General features: G+C 40.8%; 1 protein-coding gene across 1 annotated transcript in view; it reads right to left on the bottom strand.

Annotated features, from left to right (window-relative positions):
• The window catches only part of MTHFD1 (methylenetetrahydrofolate dehydrogenase, cyclohydrolase and formyltetrahydrofolate synthetase 1), a gene marked incomplete at its 3' end in the record, with an annotated part of 51,560 nt that overhangs the window by 12,155 nt on the left and 22,652 nt on the right, over nt 1–16,753 (bottom strand). Inside the window, exons 9-18 of the mRNA XM_084239830.1 lie at nt 12,241–12,368; nt 11,655–11,752; nt 11,365–11,538; nt 10,627–10,763; nt 8,541–8,587; nt 7,859–7,966; nt 7,653–7,727; nt 5,112–5,214; nt 1,800–1,876; nt 1,054–1,194 (exon numbers count right to left, since the gene is read on the bottom strand). Of these exons, the coding sequence (XP_084095956.1) occupies nt 1,054–1,194; nt 1,800–1,876; nt 5,112–5,214; nt 7,653–7,727; nt 7,859–7,966; nt 8,541–8,587; nt 10,627–10,763; nt 11,365–11,538; nt 11,655–11,752; nt 12,241–12,368 (1,088 nt within the window). The remainder of the gene's footprint in view (nt 1–1,053; nt 1,195–1,799; nt 1,877–5,111; nt 5,215–7,652; nt 7,728–7,858; nt 7,967–8,540; nt 8,588–10,626; nt 10,764–11,364; nt 11,539–11,654; nt 11,753–12,240; nt 12,369–16,753) is intronic.

Here is a 16,753-nt window from a genome sequence, read left to right as displayed (position 1 = left end):
AAACTCAACAGGGTTTTCCTTTTTCAGCCATCCTGGACCCATTAGTACTTTCACCTGAACTGGAATAGTCACATGTTTACTTTTTTTGTAGCTATAGCTACAATTATTTTTAGGAGGGAGAACATACAGCATGGAAATGGAAATGACTTTCACATATAATTTCTGAAACAAGCATTTCAGTTAAGTTCTGTTACTCAGGGGTGGAGGAAATTCAACTTAGCCTAGTTTACAGCATCGAAGAGCTCATTCCTAGAGTACAGACTATAGTAACTTTGTGTCTAGATTCAACATGTGTTTCCCAAAGCTGAAAGTGAAAATTTAACCCAAGAGTTCAATATCAACTCTTAAATAACTAGTAACAAAGTAAGGTAAAGCTAGGGATCCCAATTATTTTGGTATATGTCAACATAAACAGGGGTTTAAAAAACTAATCTAGTTCCTGCCCTCTGTGACTATGCAGATGCCTCTCTTTCTTTCTCCTTATCCTAATAAACCTGTCCTTTTAAAATGCTGAAAATTAATCCATAAGATTACCTCATTTCCAACCTCATATTACCATGCAGAAAGTTCAGAAATAACACTGAAGTGGAAACCTAGTCTAGTAGGACCATTAGAGGAACTGGCCAGTGAGCTATCCCATACAGTGGACATGGTAGTCAACAGCCTCATGACAAGAGGCCTCTGGGCGGGGAGGTCTATCACTGAAGGAGTCAGGGTGTGACTCCAAGCTTGGCCTCTCGGGGCCTCCCTCTGACTCTCCATGTCCTCTGCACACTGAAGCCGTATGCTGCTCTTGGCAATACACACAAGTTGAAGATGCTGCTAACCCACCTGTAGCTTTGTGGTCTATTATTGGAGCATGCCACCAATTACTCACTTGAAGAAGTTCCTATGAGTTGCACAACTATCTTGTAAATAGCAAAATCATATTGAATTTATTAGTTAATTCTAGCACTTTTAGTACAGCCTAGTTTTTGTTATGGGTAACCAGTGAGAAATCCCAGGACGACAGACCCAGGTGCATCACCCAGCCAGGGGTGTCTGGGTGCTCACCAGGTCTTCAGCACTGATGGGCTCCCCTTTCTTGCTGGAAGCCACCACCATTTTTCCCAGTCTCTCTCTCATGTCTTCCAGAGAACTGGTGAGAGCCAGCACAGCCATGATTTCACTGGCCACAGAGATATCAAACTGGGCCTGTTAGCAGGGAAAAGATAAAACGGGAAAAATGGCATTAAACCAGAAGCATGAATTACAAAATGAATCCTTATTTGTATTGGAGGCTTAAACAAATAGCTTTAAATGCTAGAACAACAACGGAGTGCACAAAAGATGTAGTGAAAATAATCCTGCAATAGCAAAAATTGGTAATTAATTATTCCAAGACCCTGAGTAGTTGTTTTTAAAAAAATAAATGTTGTCATAGGGCCAACGGTCCCTACATCCAAGGATTCCCTAACATCTAAGGGAAGCAACACAGAAGCTTTGCACAGCTGGGACATAATGCAGAGTGGCCACAAAATAGATGCAATTTTCATCAATTTGCGTGCAAGGATATTCACTTAGGGCTCCCCACCTCCAGGAAAAAAAGCCAGGGAAAAACACACAGGTGACACATGGGATTTATGGCAAAAGCTGTCAGGAGTGCTCAATACCACACACCTACTCACTTCCATTTTAAAAGGGAGAAGGCAGAACAACACCTGGCAATAGCAATCGAATGGGAGAGGCTGGAGGAGGATAGAAGAAGCAAGGATCTAGTTCCTGTGAACTAATTTACTTAAAAAGGAACAAATAGTTACCGTCCGCGTGTACCCTTTCTCTGTTGGAGCCTGTCCAATTGTGATCTTCCTCAGGAATCTATCATTGGTATCCAAAACTATGGTAGAATGGGAAGACACAGAATAATTTTTAGTAAAAGGACCATAAAGTCAAAGAACTGTAGAGTTTTAAAGCCACAATTCTAATTTAATGAGTATCTACTACTAACACATGATTTCCAAATCAGTTTCCACGCAAACTGAAATATGGGTTAAAGTTAAGAAATGATGTCCACATAGCATAAATGTACAGGAATTATTTTGGAAGAAAGGAATATGGAATGGCTTGATTTTTATTCTGTCTTGAAAATTCAACCAACTAAAAATGGGGGCTCTGTTTTAAAGCATATTCCAAATCAAAGAAAAGCAGAGCAGGTCATAGTTTTTCCAAAGGTTGAGGTTTGTGATGTCACCTGGTGGGATGACTCACTGGCGGGCTCCATGCTGAGCAGCATAGAGCCATGAACGCAGGGCAAGGGCAGGTGCCTTTTGAAGCATGCTGGGCACAGCCCTGCTCTTTCCTTTAGCATGCTCAGAAGGAATGGTTTCCATTCCTTGAACAGCCTGTTTACATGACTGTACACCCTCGGAAAACATGGCAAAGATCAACCAACTAACCAACTTCAACTCCAACAACCAGGCCTAAATACTCCTACCACTTTAGTATACTCGCAGCTTTGCTTTTTGGATGATGAGCCAAATAAAAACAAGAAAACGCAAAATGAACAACAAACCAGGTCATCCTCTGAATGGGTCAAAGAAGAGCGGTACTTTTAAAGTACTCGAAAAAACATCGCTATGTTTCATAAAGATTGTACTAATTTCATCCCTCAAAACAGTGTCTTAGGGCCTCCCTGGTGGTGTAGCGGGTTGAGCGCAGAGCTGTGAAGCTGTCCACAGTCTCTGCAGCATGAGTTCGATTCCTGGCCGGCCAGGGAGCTACCCATATGGCGCGGCAGACCTCTCCTGTCTCGCCTGCTGCTCCTCTCAGCAGTGCTTTCAGCTGTCTGCCTGTTCTGCTCCCTGCTCTGTCTTCTGGTGAATCCTCTTACCCTCCCATGCCTCTGGCTAGTACCCCAGTTCTTATACAAATAAATAAATCTTTAAAAAAACAACAAAAAGTGTCTTATATAGTACTCAGACAGACAGACAGACATACTCCCCATACTTGTAAGTAAAGGATGTAAACTGCTATTGGAGACCACCCCCATTTTTCAAAAAATCTAGAGTAAAGTTGTTGACTCTAATTTCTCTGTATTATATGATATACTTTTCCCCTGTCTGTTTTTACTTTTCTTAAAAAGCATGCATTAGACTTAAAGCAAAAGAAAAGTGAATGAGATAATGAATTTTCAAAATGGATTCTTCATTTTATTCTTCCTAAAATATCATACTGTCTAAGGCTACTAAAGTAAAGATAGAGCCTTTGTAATGTCTTTAGGGAGAAGAGCCACTGAGCCAAAGAAAATCATTAAAAAAGTTAATAAATTGGTCATTAGCTACGTTCTGCATAACTGGATAAATATTCCTTCTCATGATGACACTCAACAACAACAAAGAAAATAATCCTGTCAAAAAATGGGCAGAAGAGCTAAAAAGAAACTTCTCTGAAGAGGAAATGCAAATGGCCAACAGGCATATGAAAAAATGTTCAACATCACTTGTCATCAGGGAAATGCAAATCAAAACTACAATGAGATACCATCTTACACCAGTGAGAATGGCACATATTAAAAAAACTAGCAACAACAAATGTTTGTGAGGATGTGGAGAAAAAGGAACTCTCCTGCACTGTTGGTGGGAGTGCAAACTGGTCCAACCACTATGGAGAGCTGTGTGGAGATTTCTGGACCTACTAAACATAGAGCTTCCATATGATCCAGCAATTCCACTCCTAGGTATTTACCCAAAGGACACAGAAACATCAATTCCAAAGAGCACCTGCACCCCTATGTTTATAGCAGCACTGTTTACAATAGCTAAGCTTTGGAAACAACCCAAATGCCCAAATATAGATGACTGGATCAAGAAGATGTGGTACATATACACCATGGAATATTACTCAGCATTCAAAAAAGATAAACACATGCAATTTGCAGCAACATGGATGGCACTGGAAGGGATCATGCTCAGTGAAATAAGCCAGAAAGAAAAAGAAAAATACCAGATGGTCTCACTCATAGCAGGAATCTAGAAAACTTAAATAAGGGACCAGGAAAATGAATAACTACAAGAAAGTGAAAATGAAAATCAACAAACAACTATGAACCAGAGACACTTTATGGGGGGTGGGGGGAGGGGAGGGATTGGGGTCAAAATAAGGGGGTTGCAATTGTATGGGGAATATAAAAATAAAATTTATTAAAACATAAATAAATAAAAAATAAAAAAAGGAAAAAAAATTCCTTCTCAGCAGTGATACAGGATAAATGGATGCACCACTGGTATAAAATATAACTCTAAACCATGAATGTTATCCATAGAGAAAAGCAACATATGGCAGTAAAGTCAAGAAACTCACTAAATTGCTAAGTGTTTAAAATTGAAGGCTATCTATTTTATTATAAAAGAATTTAATAAAATGAAGTAAAAATGTGTAGGCAAGCTGGAAAGCTACAAGAAAAATCAAATTGCTTTTTGCCAGACATGAATTCAGAGAATAAAGGATAACATGATTCAAGTGATTAAACATAATTTTTATACCTCATGACTTCAAAAGTTTTTGCATAAAATGAATTTTACAAAATGTTATTTTTAGTTTATGTATGAACTTCTTTGAAGCTATCATCACTCTAATCAACACCGGAAAAATTCCAACTAACCCAACAAAAAGTAGTTCAATTACAGGAGTGAGGTTGATACAGGTGGCCAGAAAAATGAATGTCACCAGCTTGGTTAGGCCTTAACCATGAAAATACCAACATCAAGCTTCCGCACCTCACATTTTAACAACTCTTTTTTTTTTTTAAAGATTTATTTATTTATGCATACAAGAGCTGGAGTGCAGGCCAGAGGTGCATAGGTGAGAGGATTCACCAGAGACAGAGTGGGGAGCAGAACAGGCCGATTGACTGAAATACACTGCTGAGGGGAGCAGCAGGTGAGACAGGAGAGGTCTGCTGTACCATGTGGGTTAGCTCCCTGATGGGGGATGGAACTCCTGCTGTATTGACTATGGATAGCTTCAGAGTGCTGTGACTTAACCCCTTGTGCCACCAGGGAGGCCCACATTTTAAGAAGACTTAAGAGAGGGGATGGGTGTGCAGTATAACCAAGACAATAGGCTGCACATACCTCTCTGCCAGGTTATAGTGTCTGGATCAATATCCAGCCTTGCAAATCTATTTATCTCTTCATCGGTAAGTGCGGCGGGGTCGGTCTTTTCAATGCCCAATCTCTGAAGAGGTAGGAAAATTGAAACATAAAATAAGATGAAATACACAAAAGAATAATAAATTTTAAAAAATGTTTTAATCCCTATTTCCAGATAGGGTCCCCTTTAGAAAACAGAAACCATTTTAAGTTCAGAATAGAATCCCTTTGGCTAAACCTGGAGTTATTTCCTACTCCCAAGTGCACTAAGGTATTATTAACATGTTTGCCTCGATAGCACCAGAAGTATTTCCCTAAGCCTAGCCCTAAATAACCATAGTAACCAAGCAGGGTTGTACCTAGTTCACCAAACCCAAATATAGTAAAAGGAAATGAAACATGCAAAGTTTTTTCAATCAGACAATTGAGAAGCACAATTCAAATTAAGTATTTAGAAGAGCAAAAATAAATATCAATCAGTGTAAATCACTATTACATGCTTTTTATGTCACACTGTACTTTCACTGCCCTCTCACTGTAAACAAAGACAGAAAGCGCTTGTCTTTTCCTCTTTACAGAACTTGACATTCTGTTTACTTACAGTGTATCCCTATCTGAGTCACGTCATGAAATGGAAAATGCCTAGCAAACATTCTTTTTTTCTAACTCCTGGTATATCTGAGTGGGCTCCAGCAAGCCCTACTCTTTCCACAGTTCCTTTCCTGTGCGATGAGGACTTTGTTTTAAAATTTCGGATGCGTTTTCAGAGCTGGTGCTTACTGGCTGATCAAATAGACTCTTTTTTTTTTTTTTTTATAAATGTAGATTGAATGATTGACTTTATTTGTTTTGTTTATACAAGCACTGGGTACAGTCAGAAGCGCGGGAGGGTGAGAGAATTCACCAGAGCCAGAGCAGGGAGCAGAGCAGGCAGAAGGACCGAAGTACACTGCTGAGGGGAGCAGCGGGCAGCAGGAGAGGTCTGCGCACCATGCGGGACCCTCCTCCAGTGGCCGGGAGCAGCTGGGTATTGAACCGTTGCTGCAGAGGCCGCAGGCAGCCTCGCAACCCAGCGCTCAACCACCGCGCCACCGGGGAGGCCCTCAAATAGACTCTTAAGCCCAGAACATGACATTGTGTACAGAAGTCAGCAAAAGCCCTGGGCGCTAGGCTGAGAATCTGCTGTTGACAACCCACCCGTGGCTGAGCATTGGTGGGGCACAAAGAAGTAACTTGTGCAACAGTGTGTGTCTGGATAGCCAGGAAACAGGACACTGGGGTTCTAGTTCCAACCTGATGAGGGGTACTGTGACATTGGGCAAGTCCCTTGATTTCAAGTCCTAGAGCTTTTTGAGGACCATTTATATATTTAATCTAGTTCGTCTCTACATCTCACAGAAAGTTCCATTAGCCTGCTCTTTCCACAGTACTTCTGAATATAACTTTTTTACAAAATATGGTAACAGTTGACTTGCCTTATGCATAGGATTTTGGGAGGGTGTGTAAAAGCAAAATAAACTAAGGAATATCAAATTGTGAGTGCAGGGGGAAAAAATGCATCTACCTACTTACTTAACTACCTACCTCTCTGGTGATAGAAATACAAAGTTAATCATGTTCGTAAAGAGGAATTTCATACTGTCCTTGCAGCATCAAAATACGAAATTATAAAAACTTAAAGCAGATATTACTACTGTTTTTAATAAACAGCACACACCATTTATTGAATGTTTATACATACCAGTTTATTGAAAGAATATACACACACAGAGAAAAAGTATAAAGGATAAATATCTAAAGGATTCCATTCCTTTCATATGAATATATTTTGAAATTTTATTTTCAAAGCTCTCTTGTGTTATCCCTTTGTTGTCACCCTCCCCGTCAATCTATCATCCCCAGCACCCACTTTCCATCCAACAGCTTTGTCTTTTTTACAATGTCATAGAAATGGAAGCACACAGTATGCTCCTTTCACTCAACATAACATCTTTGAGTTTCAGTCAAGCTGCTGGTGTAGCAACAGTTCATTGCCTTTTATTATGCAGACATACTGCTTGTTTATCCACTCATCCACTAAAGTATATTTGGGCTGTTTCTAGATTATGAAGATTATTAATAGACATGGTAAAAATATTCATGTTTTTGTATGAACACACTTGCATTTCTCCTGGGAGTGGGATTTCTGGGTCTTATGGTAGGTACATGTATGTTTAAATTCTATATATTTGTATAGAGATTCAAATAAAATATATACGTAACAGGAGTCTTGCGGACTCCTGTCCAAGCTATAAAGGAAGTGTCAGTCAACTTCTTAGCTGGGGGCAGTGCTCTATTCCAGGATTAATCATTTGTAATTTATATATAATGGAGAAGAAGCCTCTACCACCAATCTTTGCTATGCATAGGATATGATTATGCATGTTACTTGATGCAAAAATAGGCTACCCTGAGGAGACTGTTATCTCCTTATTAATCACCCAATTTCATACAATATCAAAAATGAAGAAGGAAAAAGCTTACCCGCAATCTTCGAATCTGGATATCAGAGAACTTTCGCACTCCATTTACTGAGGGTACCAAACGATTAAAGAGAGCCTTAAAGGGAAGGAGGAAAAGGTCTTTTTAGTCAGAGGGAGCCCACTGCCTTGCTCCCTGCAACATCACTACCCAATATTAATGCAGATGCCTCAGCATTTACAAAGTGCCCTGGGGCTTCAGCAACCTACCTTGTCTGTCTGGGTCAGTTCATGGAACATGCGGGCATCAATGGCCGCGGCAACCAGATTATTAGCTGCAGTGATGGCATGGATGTCACCAGTGAGGTGGAGATTAAACTACGAAAAAGCAGAAGCTACTTTAGTCTTCCAACTTTTTACCTGTTTCTAAAATTCATTCTATAACAGCCAAATTAATTCCCCTGTTAAAGCCAATGGGAAACTGATGGTAGTATATTCAGTATGCTCTAGAAAACATAAAAGAAATTGTGGTTTTCCCTAAGTGACATGTCCAGTAATGACAAATGCCACATCACTGGGATCAACAGCATCAGTGGGTCATGGGGACACACTCCAGGCTTTAAGCAGCAGGAGAGAAAGACTGCACAGGAGCAGCTTGACTCTATGCCCAAACATTTTCCCATTTCTGTAGTTACTCCCTGAATTTGCTGAGTGATGGTTCATTCCAGTCTCACGCTTCATTCTTCATTCTATCATTATCCCTACTGAGTTCCAGACTTTGAAGTCCTTGTCAAAAAACAATTCTTACAAATTTGCAAATTAAGACACTTTCCCTTGCATCTGCTGAGAAACAAGTCATTTGTCCATTATGAGATCTACAATAAAGGTCACTCTCTGAAAAGAAACAGCTATGATAAAGGGTCTGATTCAACCAGATCCCAAAATACTTTACCTCTTCCATAGGAATGACCTGTGAGTAGCCACCTCCTGCGGCGCCACCTAGAAAACAGGCCGAGGGAAGCCTTGTTAAGCACTCGTCTCCATGATTCCCGAGTCCCATAAAAGCACATCAGTTTTTGGAACTGCTACACATATTGCTTATTTACTTTTTATAGCCAGTTGGACAGATTTGATCCAGTGTTTTCTAATGTTCTTTTACAAAGCTAAAACATTTGGTCTTGTTCATGCTGAATAGTCTCTCAATTGAAATCTGAGTCTAAATGACAAAACCATGAACACATACAGGTTCCTGGTGATCCCCAGCCTACAGTCTACATAAAGGCAAACCTACTTCTCTCAATTTCCTACTCTCATTAATGCTATTCTGGCATTTTTTTTTTTAAAGGAGTATTAAAATATACACCCCAAATAAAAGACTGCAATTCTTCCTAAGTAGGGTACAATGTGAGAAAACAGGTTAGCTTCTAGGTTTTTTGCTGCCCCATTTGGATTATTAACCAAAAGTGAGTCAAAAATATCCAGATTGATGAGTGAGATAAATGTCAATTTGAAGTTTAGATTTTGTGACTGTTTGTATGGCAGAACCCACACAATGAAAAGGAGGTAATTCATGTTGAGGAAAAGAAGAATACTAGGTTCAGTAAGCAGACCCTGGGAAAAAGTTCATTCTGAAGTTGTAAGGAGGCTCTTAAGACAAGCTCAAAAGCAGAACTGTGCACATTTATCAAACATATCAAAACAACAGTCAGAAGAAGGGCAAACGTGTACCCAATGTCAACATTTATAGGAATTGCTAGAACAAAATATGTGAGACTCTATCAGCAAGCAAATGAGAAATCTAACTTAAGAACATATTTTTATAATTAATAAAAATAATTTTAATATATTTTAAAGATTTATTAATTTATGTATACAAGAACTGGGGTACAAGGCCAGAGGTATGTGGTGGGGGTGAGAGGATTCACCAGAGACAGAGTTGAACAGAACAGGTGGACTGACTGAAATACACTGCTGAGGGGAGCAGCGGGCAAGACAGTAGAGGTCTGCTGCACCATGTAAGTTAGCTCCCTGGCCAGGGATTGAACTTGTGCTGCAGTGTTGCAGATTGCTTCATAGTGCTGAGACTTAACGCCTTGCACCACCAGGGGGGCCCCAAAATAATTTTAAAAGAGCATGCTTGCTGTACTGCAGCTATCAAAAACTAAATATGAACTATGGTTACTAGTGTTGTGTTTTCATCCAGTCAGAAGAAACGCTGTGTTAATGGTATTGTTTTAGAGCTCAAAATAAACAGAGCCCAAACACTAATAAATTAGCTTTGATTAAATTACCTCTGAAGTCCCAACTGCTACTATTGTAAAATGGTGATAATGCTACTTATTCCATATAAGAAGGTAAAACAGTAGGCATAAATTGCTTAACACAATACCAGGCACAAAGCATATACTCAATAAGGGTAGGTTTTCTTATTTATAACATAGTGAAACATTTATAGGGTTTGACCATGATCAGTAGCTATGATTACCTTTATCGTTACTGTGACAGTTGACTATTAGACACAGAAAAGCAACCCTTTGTGCAGGGTCAAAAAGAGTGATCAGGGGTCTCCACGGTGGCGCAGCGGTTGAGCGCTGGGTTGCGAAGCTGCTCGCAGCCTCTGCAGCGCTGGTTCAATCCCTGGCTGCCAGGGAGGGTCCCACTTGGCGTGCAGATCTCTCCTGCCGCCCGCTGCTCCCCTCAGCAGTGTACTTCGTCCATCTGCCTGTTCTGCTCCCTGCTCTGGTGAATTCTCTCACCCTCCCGCGCTTCTGACTATACCCAGTGCTTGTATAAACAAATAAATAAATCTAAAAAAAAAAAAAAAAAAATTTTTACATTTAGTGTTCCAAAAAAAAAAAAAAAGAAAGAGTGATCAGATGAAAGTCTTTGCCAAAAGCACTTCATTAAGGGGTGTGGGGAGGACACTCCGGGTGTCTAAATGAGTTAAACACCCACAGCATTCATGCGCTGAGTGGGTCAGGGAGGCCTGAAGAGAAGCAGGCGCCCTCTGGCCATCAGTGGGCTAGTCCTGTCAATACCTTTTATTCCAAAGGTGGGGCCCTGGGAAGGCTGGCGCACACACGCAAAGACGTTCTGATGAAGGTGGGCACCAATGGCTTGCACGAGTCCAATGGTAGTTGTGCTTTTTCCTTCTCCCAGGGGTGTTGGAGTTATTCTTCAAGATAACAGCAAAAGAGGAAAAGTAAATACATGTGAATTACTAAGTCAGCTCAAACAGATCCTGAAGATTAATGCTTACTCTGCATAATAAGATGAAAAGACCTGAAAAGGATCTTTTCCAAGAGTTTTTAGTTGCCATTTCCTCAAAAACTTAAATTAAGAGGAACTGTTGTATTTTAGCTCCTCTCACTGTGAGGAGCAAATAGACTTGTAGAGAAACACTGCTATAATTTTAATTTCTTAACTTAGCCTCAAGAACTAGTTTTTCTATAACTCAGCCAAGCCTAAAAAAGAATGCTTGATAACTCTACTGAATTAATGAAATGAGGGTTAAGAAAGTTGATTCCATCTGAAGGTCAACTTTTAATGTTCAACTCTTCTACCTTCTAGAAGGATAACCTTGATAATTTTTCTCATTTCTGAAGGGTTATAATCTCCTTTTACCTTCTAGGGTTGCAGGAAGGGTCGAGTGAGACAAAATGTATCTTAGAATACTAAAACCTAATTAAAGGAAATTTTGTGTACATATTTATTACCCGTGGTAATAAATCAGGATTACTATTAAGATTCGATTGGCAAATGAAAAAAATCCATACCCAGTCACCACCACATATTTTCCATCAGGCTGGTATTTCAGGCGCTCCAGCGCTGACAACAAAACCTTGGCCTTTGTCTCGCCATACAGTTCTACCTCTTCAGACAGCAGACCAATTTCTCGAGCCAAGTTACCAATGGACTTAGGCTTGCAAGATCGTGATATGTCAATGTCACTTAAAAGAAACACATAAAGTAAGTATCAATTCTTAGAATTTAATCCCACCCCCACCATGGCTAGGGGTCCAAAGGGGACAGCTATAGTTTCAAACTAGAGAAATTTTATTTTTACCTTGGAACAGGTGTCTTGAGGTTAAGGTTGTTATACTGGATCGTCCATTTTCCAGGCCTAAATTTCTCCAGAAATCGCTTTGCACTCTCTACTGTGCTCTAAACAAAATGACATAAATGGAACTTAGAAGAGGTGAGTATTTTAAGCTCCACCTCAATTTCAAATCCTGCTTCACTCCAGTTCAACCACAGTTTTATGTTCCACTATTAATATGCTTCATTCAATTCTAGGTAAGAATGTACAGGCACCTAGAATGTTTTTGGCTGCCTGCCTCTTCCCGTATCAGCTGGTGTGCATTCAAGATGGTAAGTCAACTTGGACCTAAAAAGTCAGTGTGTTTGCACTTTCTATTTCTAATGTTCTTACATTCCAAAGTAATTTAGAACTGTGCCATTCTTATTTTCTTCTATTAATATGATTGGTTCTATTTCTCTGTTCTTCCATCCCCTTTTTTCTTTCAACAGATTCCCATCCTTATTTAGCATCTGTGTAGGTTTTAGGACATTTCTTCTTAAGGAGAAAGGCAGCAATGTGACTCCTATGGATTCTTCTTAGAACTGTCACAGAAACGCTGATCTGCACGCACCTGCATCAGCATTGCCACCGTCATGGGCCCGACACCACCAGGAACAGGAGTGATGAAGGCTGCCCGTTCTTTGGCCTCATTGTATGCCACATCACCCACAACTTTTCTCCCATTTGGTTTTGAATCATCTGGTAAGGGAGGTAAAAATCAAAGCAATGCCTCAGACTCACAATCTTGGTGTTCATTTCTAAATTATGTGATCAATTACAAAAGCTTATTCCAAAGAATAAGAATTTAGGGTATGTAGTCCCATGTGGCTCAAGTGCTTACTTTACTTAAAAGCTATGGGATGACAGGTAATTTCCATTACCTAAGGAGATATTTGTTTTACCTCCAAAAATTCATAAGCTGCTTAAGTGGTTTCTCAAAACTAGGAGAATCCTTTCGTAGTCTGTCAGGAGGCAAATAAAAATACCAACTGTTTTTCATCCTTAAAGCCAACTACCCAGTATATAATGAGAACCTTTTAAAATGTTAATTTGCAAGGCCTACAAAAGAATTTTTTGGGTGCACAAAGCTCCAACTTATGTCACAGCTGCCAGATACGGTTTCTACAGCAACTGTCAGCATTTTGTGAGCTCCATGCATGAGCTGGAGGAACAATTCAACATCTAGTTCCAAAGACGAGCAGCTACTTAAATGTATGCAAAAAAGCAAAGAATATAATTATACTTCCCTTAAAAGGATACAAGAACAACTACAAATCTTACCAGCAAAGAACAGCTATTCAAGAGAATAAAACCCAGTGATGCATCATTGCTCACTCACACAAAATACATCCTACACTTAGCTTCAGTGCACTTCCGGGGGGGGGGGGGGGGGCTGGGGGACTGGCTAGAACTTGCAGCTCGAAGGCTCTGGAGGCGGGATCTGGTAGGATGTTAGCCATTTCACCACCTCTCTTGGTCAACTTGCCGAAACTGAGAGAGGAGTCTTAAGGGGGTAGCCCAAGAGCCAGAATGAACAGATGTTTGCTCTAGGATCAGTGCTTCCACTAACTGGTAGCCTTCCCCCCATGGGCTCCTTGCTGGTCAGAAGTCCAAAGATGCAAAGGATTAACACCACCTAGTTCACAAGCTTGCTGACAAGCAAGAGAGGAAATGTGTACATTCTTAAAACTGAAAAAGTACTCTTCAAACATAAGGGTTTTTCTCTTTCCATCTTAGATACATGTGATGTCTTCTATATGGATTAGAAGGAGCTAGTGAGCAGGACTCTTTGGGATAATTTCAGGTTTCTAGAAGGTTATAAAGCAGCAAACTATAGCAAAATATTTCCTCTCATAACCGACTAAAGTGTCAAAATGCCAAGGGAAAACTGTTAAGGACCTGTTTCTTAGAATAAGCTTCATTAGCCTAACACTGATGTTAGTAAAATAGCCCTGCATTTCTATTTATTAAAGTATGTTATTTTATTTTCTCTGTATATAGAAGACACACCAATTCCTACACAACTAAATGCTGCACTATGTGGGCTCAGTGTTTCAAGGAAAGTATGATGTGACCAGAGGAAAATCTGACCATTTCTCAATCTAAGTGTAAGGCTTTAGTAACGAAGAGACATCTTGGTTATCTAACCTAGCCCTTGAATTTCCCACTCACTGTGAATTATATGCACAAAATTTCAAAAGAGCCTTGACTTCTCCACATATAGTTTGAGGACCTGTATTAATAGAATCCAGTGCAGAAGTCACTACCCGGGATAGGTTGAGATTGGATAGGGTGGAGACTCTGTTTCCTCTTTTTATAGCCTTTCCAAATACAACACTGTTAATCTAGCTCTTCTCAAATTTTGTTTAGCAAGCCAAGCACAAAGAACACTTTGTCTTTTGACCATTACTTTCTGTCCTGTACTTGAATCTTTAAAAATATTCCTTAACAAAAAACTTCATTCATTCTTGATTTGACAAGTGATTCATGATTATTATCCGTGAGTGGACCATACAAAATGATTTAAATCAAAATACGAACCAAGAGGTTGCCCAGTTAGAGAACATGGTGCTTCAAAATGAATACTTGTCAAGAACAGTCTAGGTCCTTCAGCCTGCCCACTGGCCTGTACCTCAGTGACTCTGTCATTCTTGGAGGACAATATAAAAAGCTTACTGATACTTATCCACCCATATGCTAAGGATCAGTAAAAATATGGTTGACTAAGAAGGAAGCTACAGCTTTGCTCTTATTCATATTTTACCATCTACATGAGGCATAGATGTGAACAGGGCAAGAAGTTTCATGTTGAAGTCAACATTTCACACCCATCTGCAAGACTCAAGATCCCCACCCAGGTTTTTCTTCATCTGTCTCTCAAATCTAGTCCAGAAAATGTCAAAAGCACAAATATGATATAGAAGATGCAAGATTTTAAACAGAATGAGCTTGAATGTCATATCACAAGTACTCAAAGTGAGGAGTTGTAGGAGAGCAATTTCTTTATCACCCATTAGATAATTACACTACATGAAAATGAGTGATCAATTATGAGCTACTGTCTTAAAAGCATGGTAGGGAGAGTGGGAGGGAGGTTAAAAATGGTGAAGGCTTGACAGTGACTAATGTTCCTGGCAGCTTAGTGTCTATATTTCAAACTTGAGAGGGGAAGGGGAAAAAAAGATTATTCTTGCTATAACTCCCTTCGATAACTCAAAAGATATGAGTGTAACCAGTCTGGACACACGCGGCTGGACATAGCACGAGGGACATGCTGAGGCCCTGGCTAGATGACAGAGTAGATCCTGGACACCCAGCAGGAGACACACAGCAAAGGCAACACCAAGTGCCATGGGAGGGAGGGGTTTTCCAAAGAAGGAGAGAGCACCCTTTGGTAAGGGAAAATGAGACACTGCTTGGAAGGAAGAATGGGCATTTGGACAGAGGAGGTGTTGAAAGTGAAGACTGCATTTGAGTACAGCTGTTCTGGGGTGGTGCTTGATGTACAGAAACAGTCATTTGAAAGAGTATTCCTCTCTTGAATCTCTAAGTAAGTGTACAAATGTTCACTATATGTCCTTTCCTTTTTTAATCCACCCAGATTTTTTTTTAAAGATTTATTTATTTATGCATACAAGAACTGGGGTACAGGCCAGAGCTGTGTGTGTGGAGGCAAGAGTCATCAGAGACAGAGTGGGGAGGTGAACAGGCGAATCTACTGAAATATACTGCTGAAGGGAGCAATGGGCGAGTCAGGAGAGGTCTGCTGCACCATGTGGGTTACCTCCCTGGCCGGGGATCAAACTCTTACTGCAGTGGCTGTTGATAGCCTCACAGTGCTGCGTCTTAACCCCTTGTGCCACCAGGGAGGCCGCAATATATGTTCTTTTAAAGTTTATACTTGAAACTTCATAATGAAATAACATGACTGCCCACTAGAGACGCAGGTATGGAGGCTGCCAAGGCCACGAGGCACGTGCAGGACAGAGCTGTGGTCCACGCACAACAGTGTAAGACAGGTACTCACAAAGTGCTTGTGAGAGAGGCCGCAGAGTGGGCTGCAAGAAACGTGGGGCAGAGTAACACGGGAGGAAGAGGCACAGGGGTCCAGGTTGAAGTGGACCTGCACATGCTGTGTTTGATCGGCACAGAGGACAGGAAAAGTCCCCTGGTACTAGACATTTTACTGGATGGGGAGATGGACTAGAACCTGCAGGACTGGGAAGAGCAGGGGCTTCGAGCCACAGGCCTAAGCGACATTGCTACATCACTGCTCTCTCTCCCATGGAATCGGGAATCACCAAGTAGTAGCAGAGCAGAGCACTACTTGGTGTAGATTAAAAGAGAAAGTGCTAGACCTCTCTCTACACTTAGTTCCACACTCAATGGTGATGTGTACACTGAGGGCACGCAGATGGACCTGAGTGGGAGTTAGCTGGCAGCAGGAAGACCAGAAACATGTTCAAAGCAGCCCATGTAGGTGATAGGGCAATACTCAAAGGTGACACTGGGGGCAGAGATGACAGGAAAAAACCCTGACGATTTAAAAACACATCCAATATAGGGGATGATTGTGAGAGAAACTAAAAGTGTTCAGATCCATGGAAAGGAAGAATGGTGATACCATTAACCAAAATAAGGGGGATGAGAAGGCACTTAGGTGTGAAGATGCCAAGCACGCTTTTGGGCTTTGTCTCTCTGCCTAGAAAAATCCCAGCTCATACAGCTTCTTTGCAAAGCCCTCCTAGAGGACTCTTGGTAGAACAAGCCCCTCACCTGGAATCTCACACTTGGCAAAGATTACACTGTTTTAAATCTACTCATCCTTTGTTAAAACAGAGTGATCTTTACAAGAAGATAAAGTGAAACACCCCCCTACCCCCGTGGCTGCTCTCCTTGAACCCCATCATCTCAGGAGTCACACAGTACAGTGGCTCAAGTCACAGACTCTGCTGTCACACTAATCTGCCTTCAAAAGGCAGGCAACCAAGCCATCCACTCCCGGCATGCACCTTCGGGCAAGTCCACAGCTCCAAAACATAGCGCTTCAAGTCCCCAATGGGACAAGGGGTTCTCACTTAGGC

This window comes from Talpa europaea (assembly GCF_964194135.1).
Source record: "Talpa europaea genome assembly, chromosome: 8".
Classification (NCBI taxonomy): domain Eukaryota; kingdom Metazoa; phylum Chordata; class Mammalia; order Eulipotyphla; family Talpidae; genus Talpa; species Talpa europaea.
This window is presented reverse-complemented; position numbering and strand designations above follow the sequence as displayed.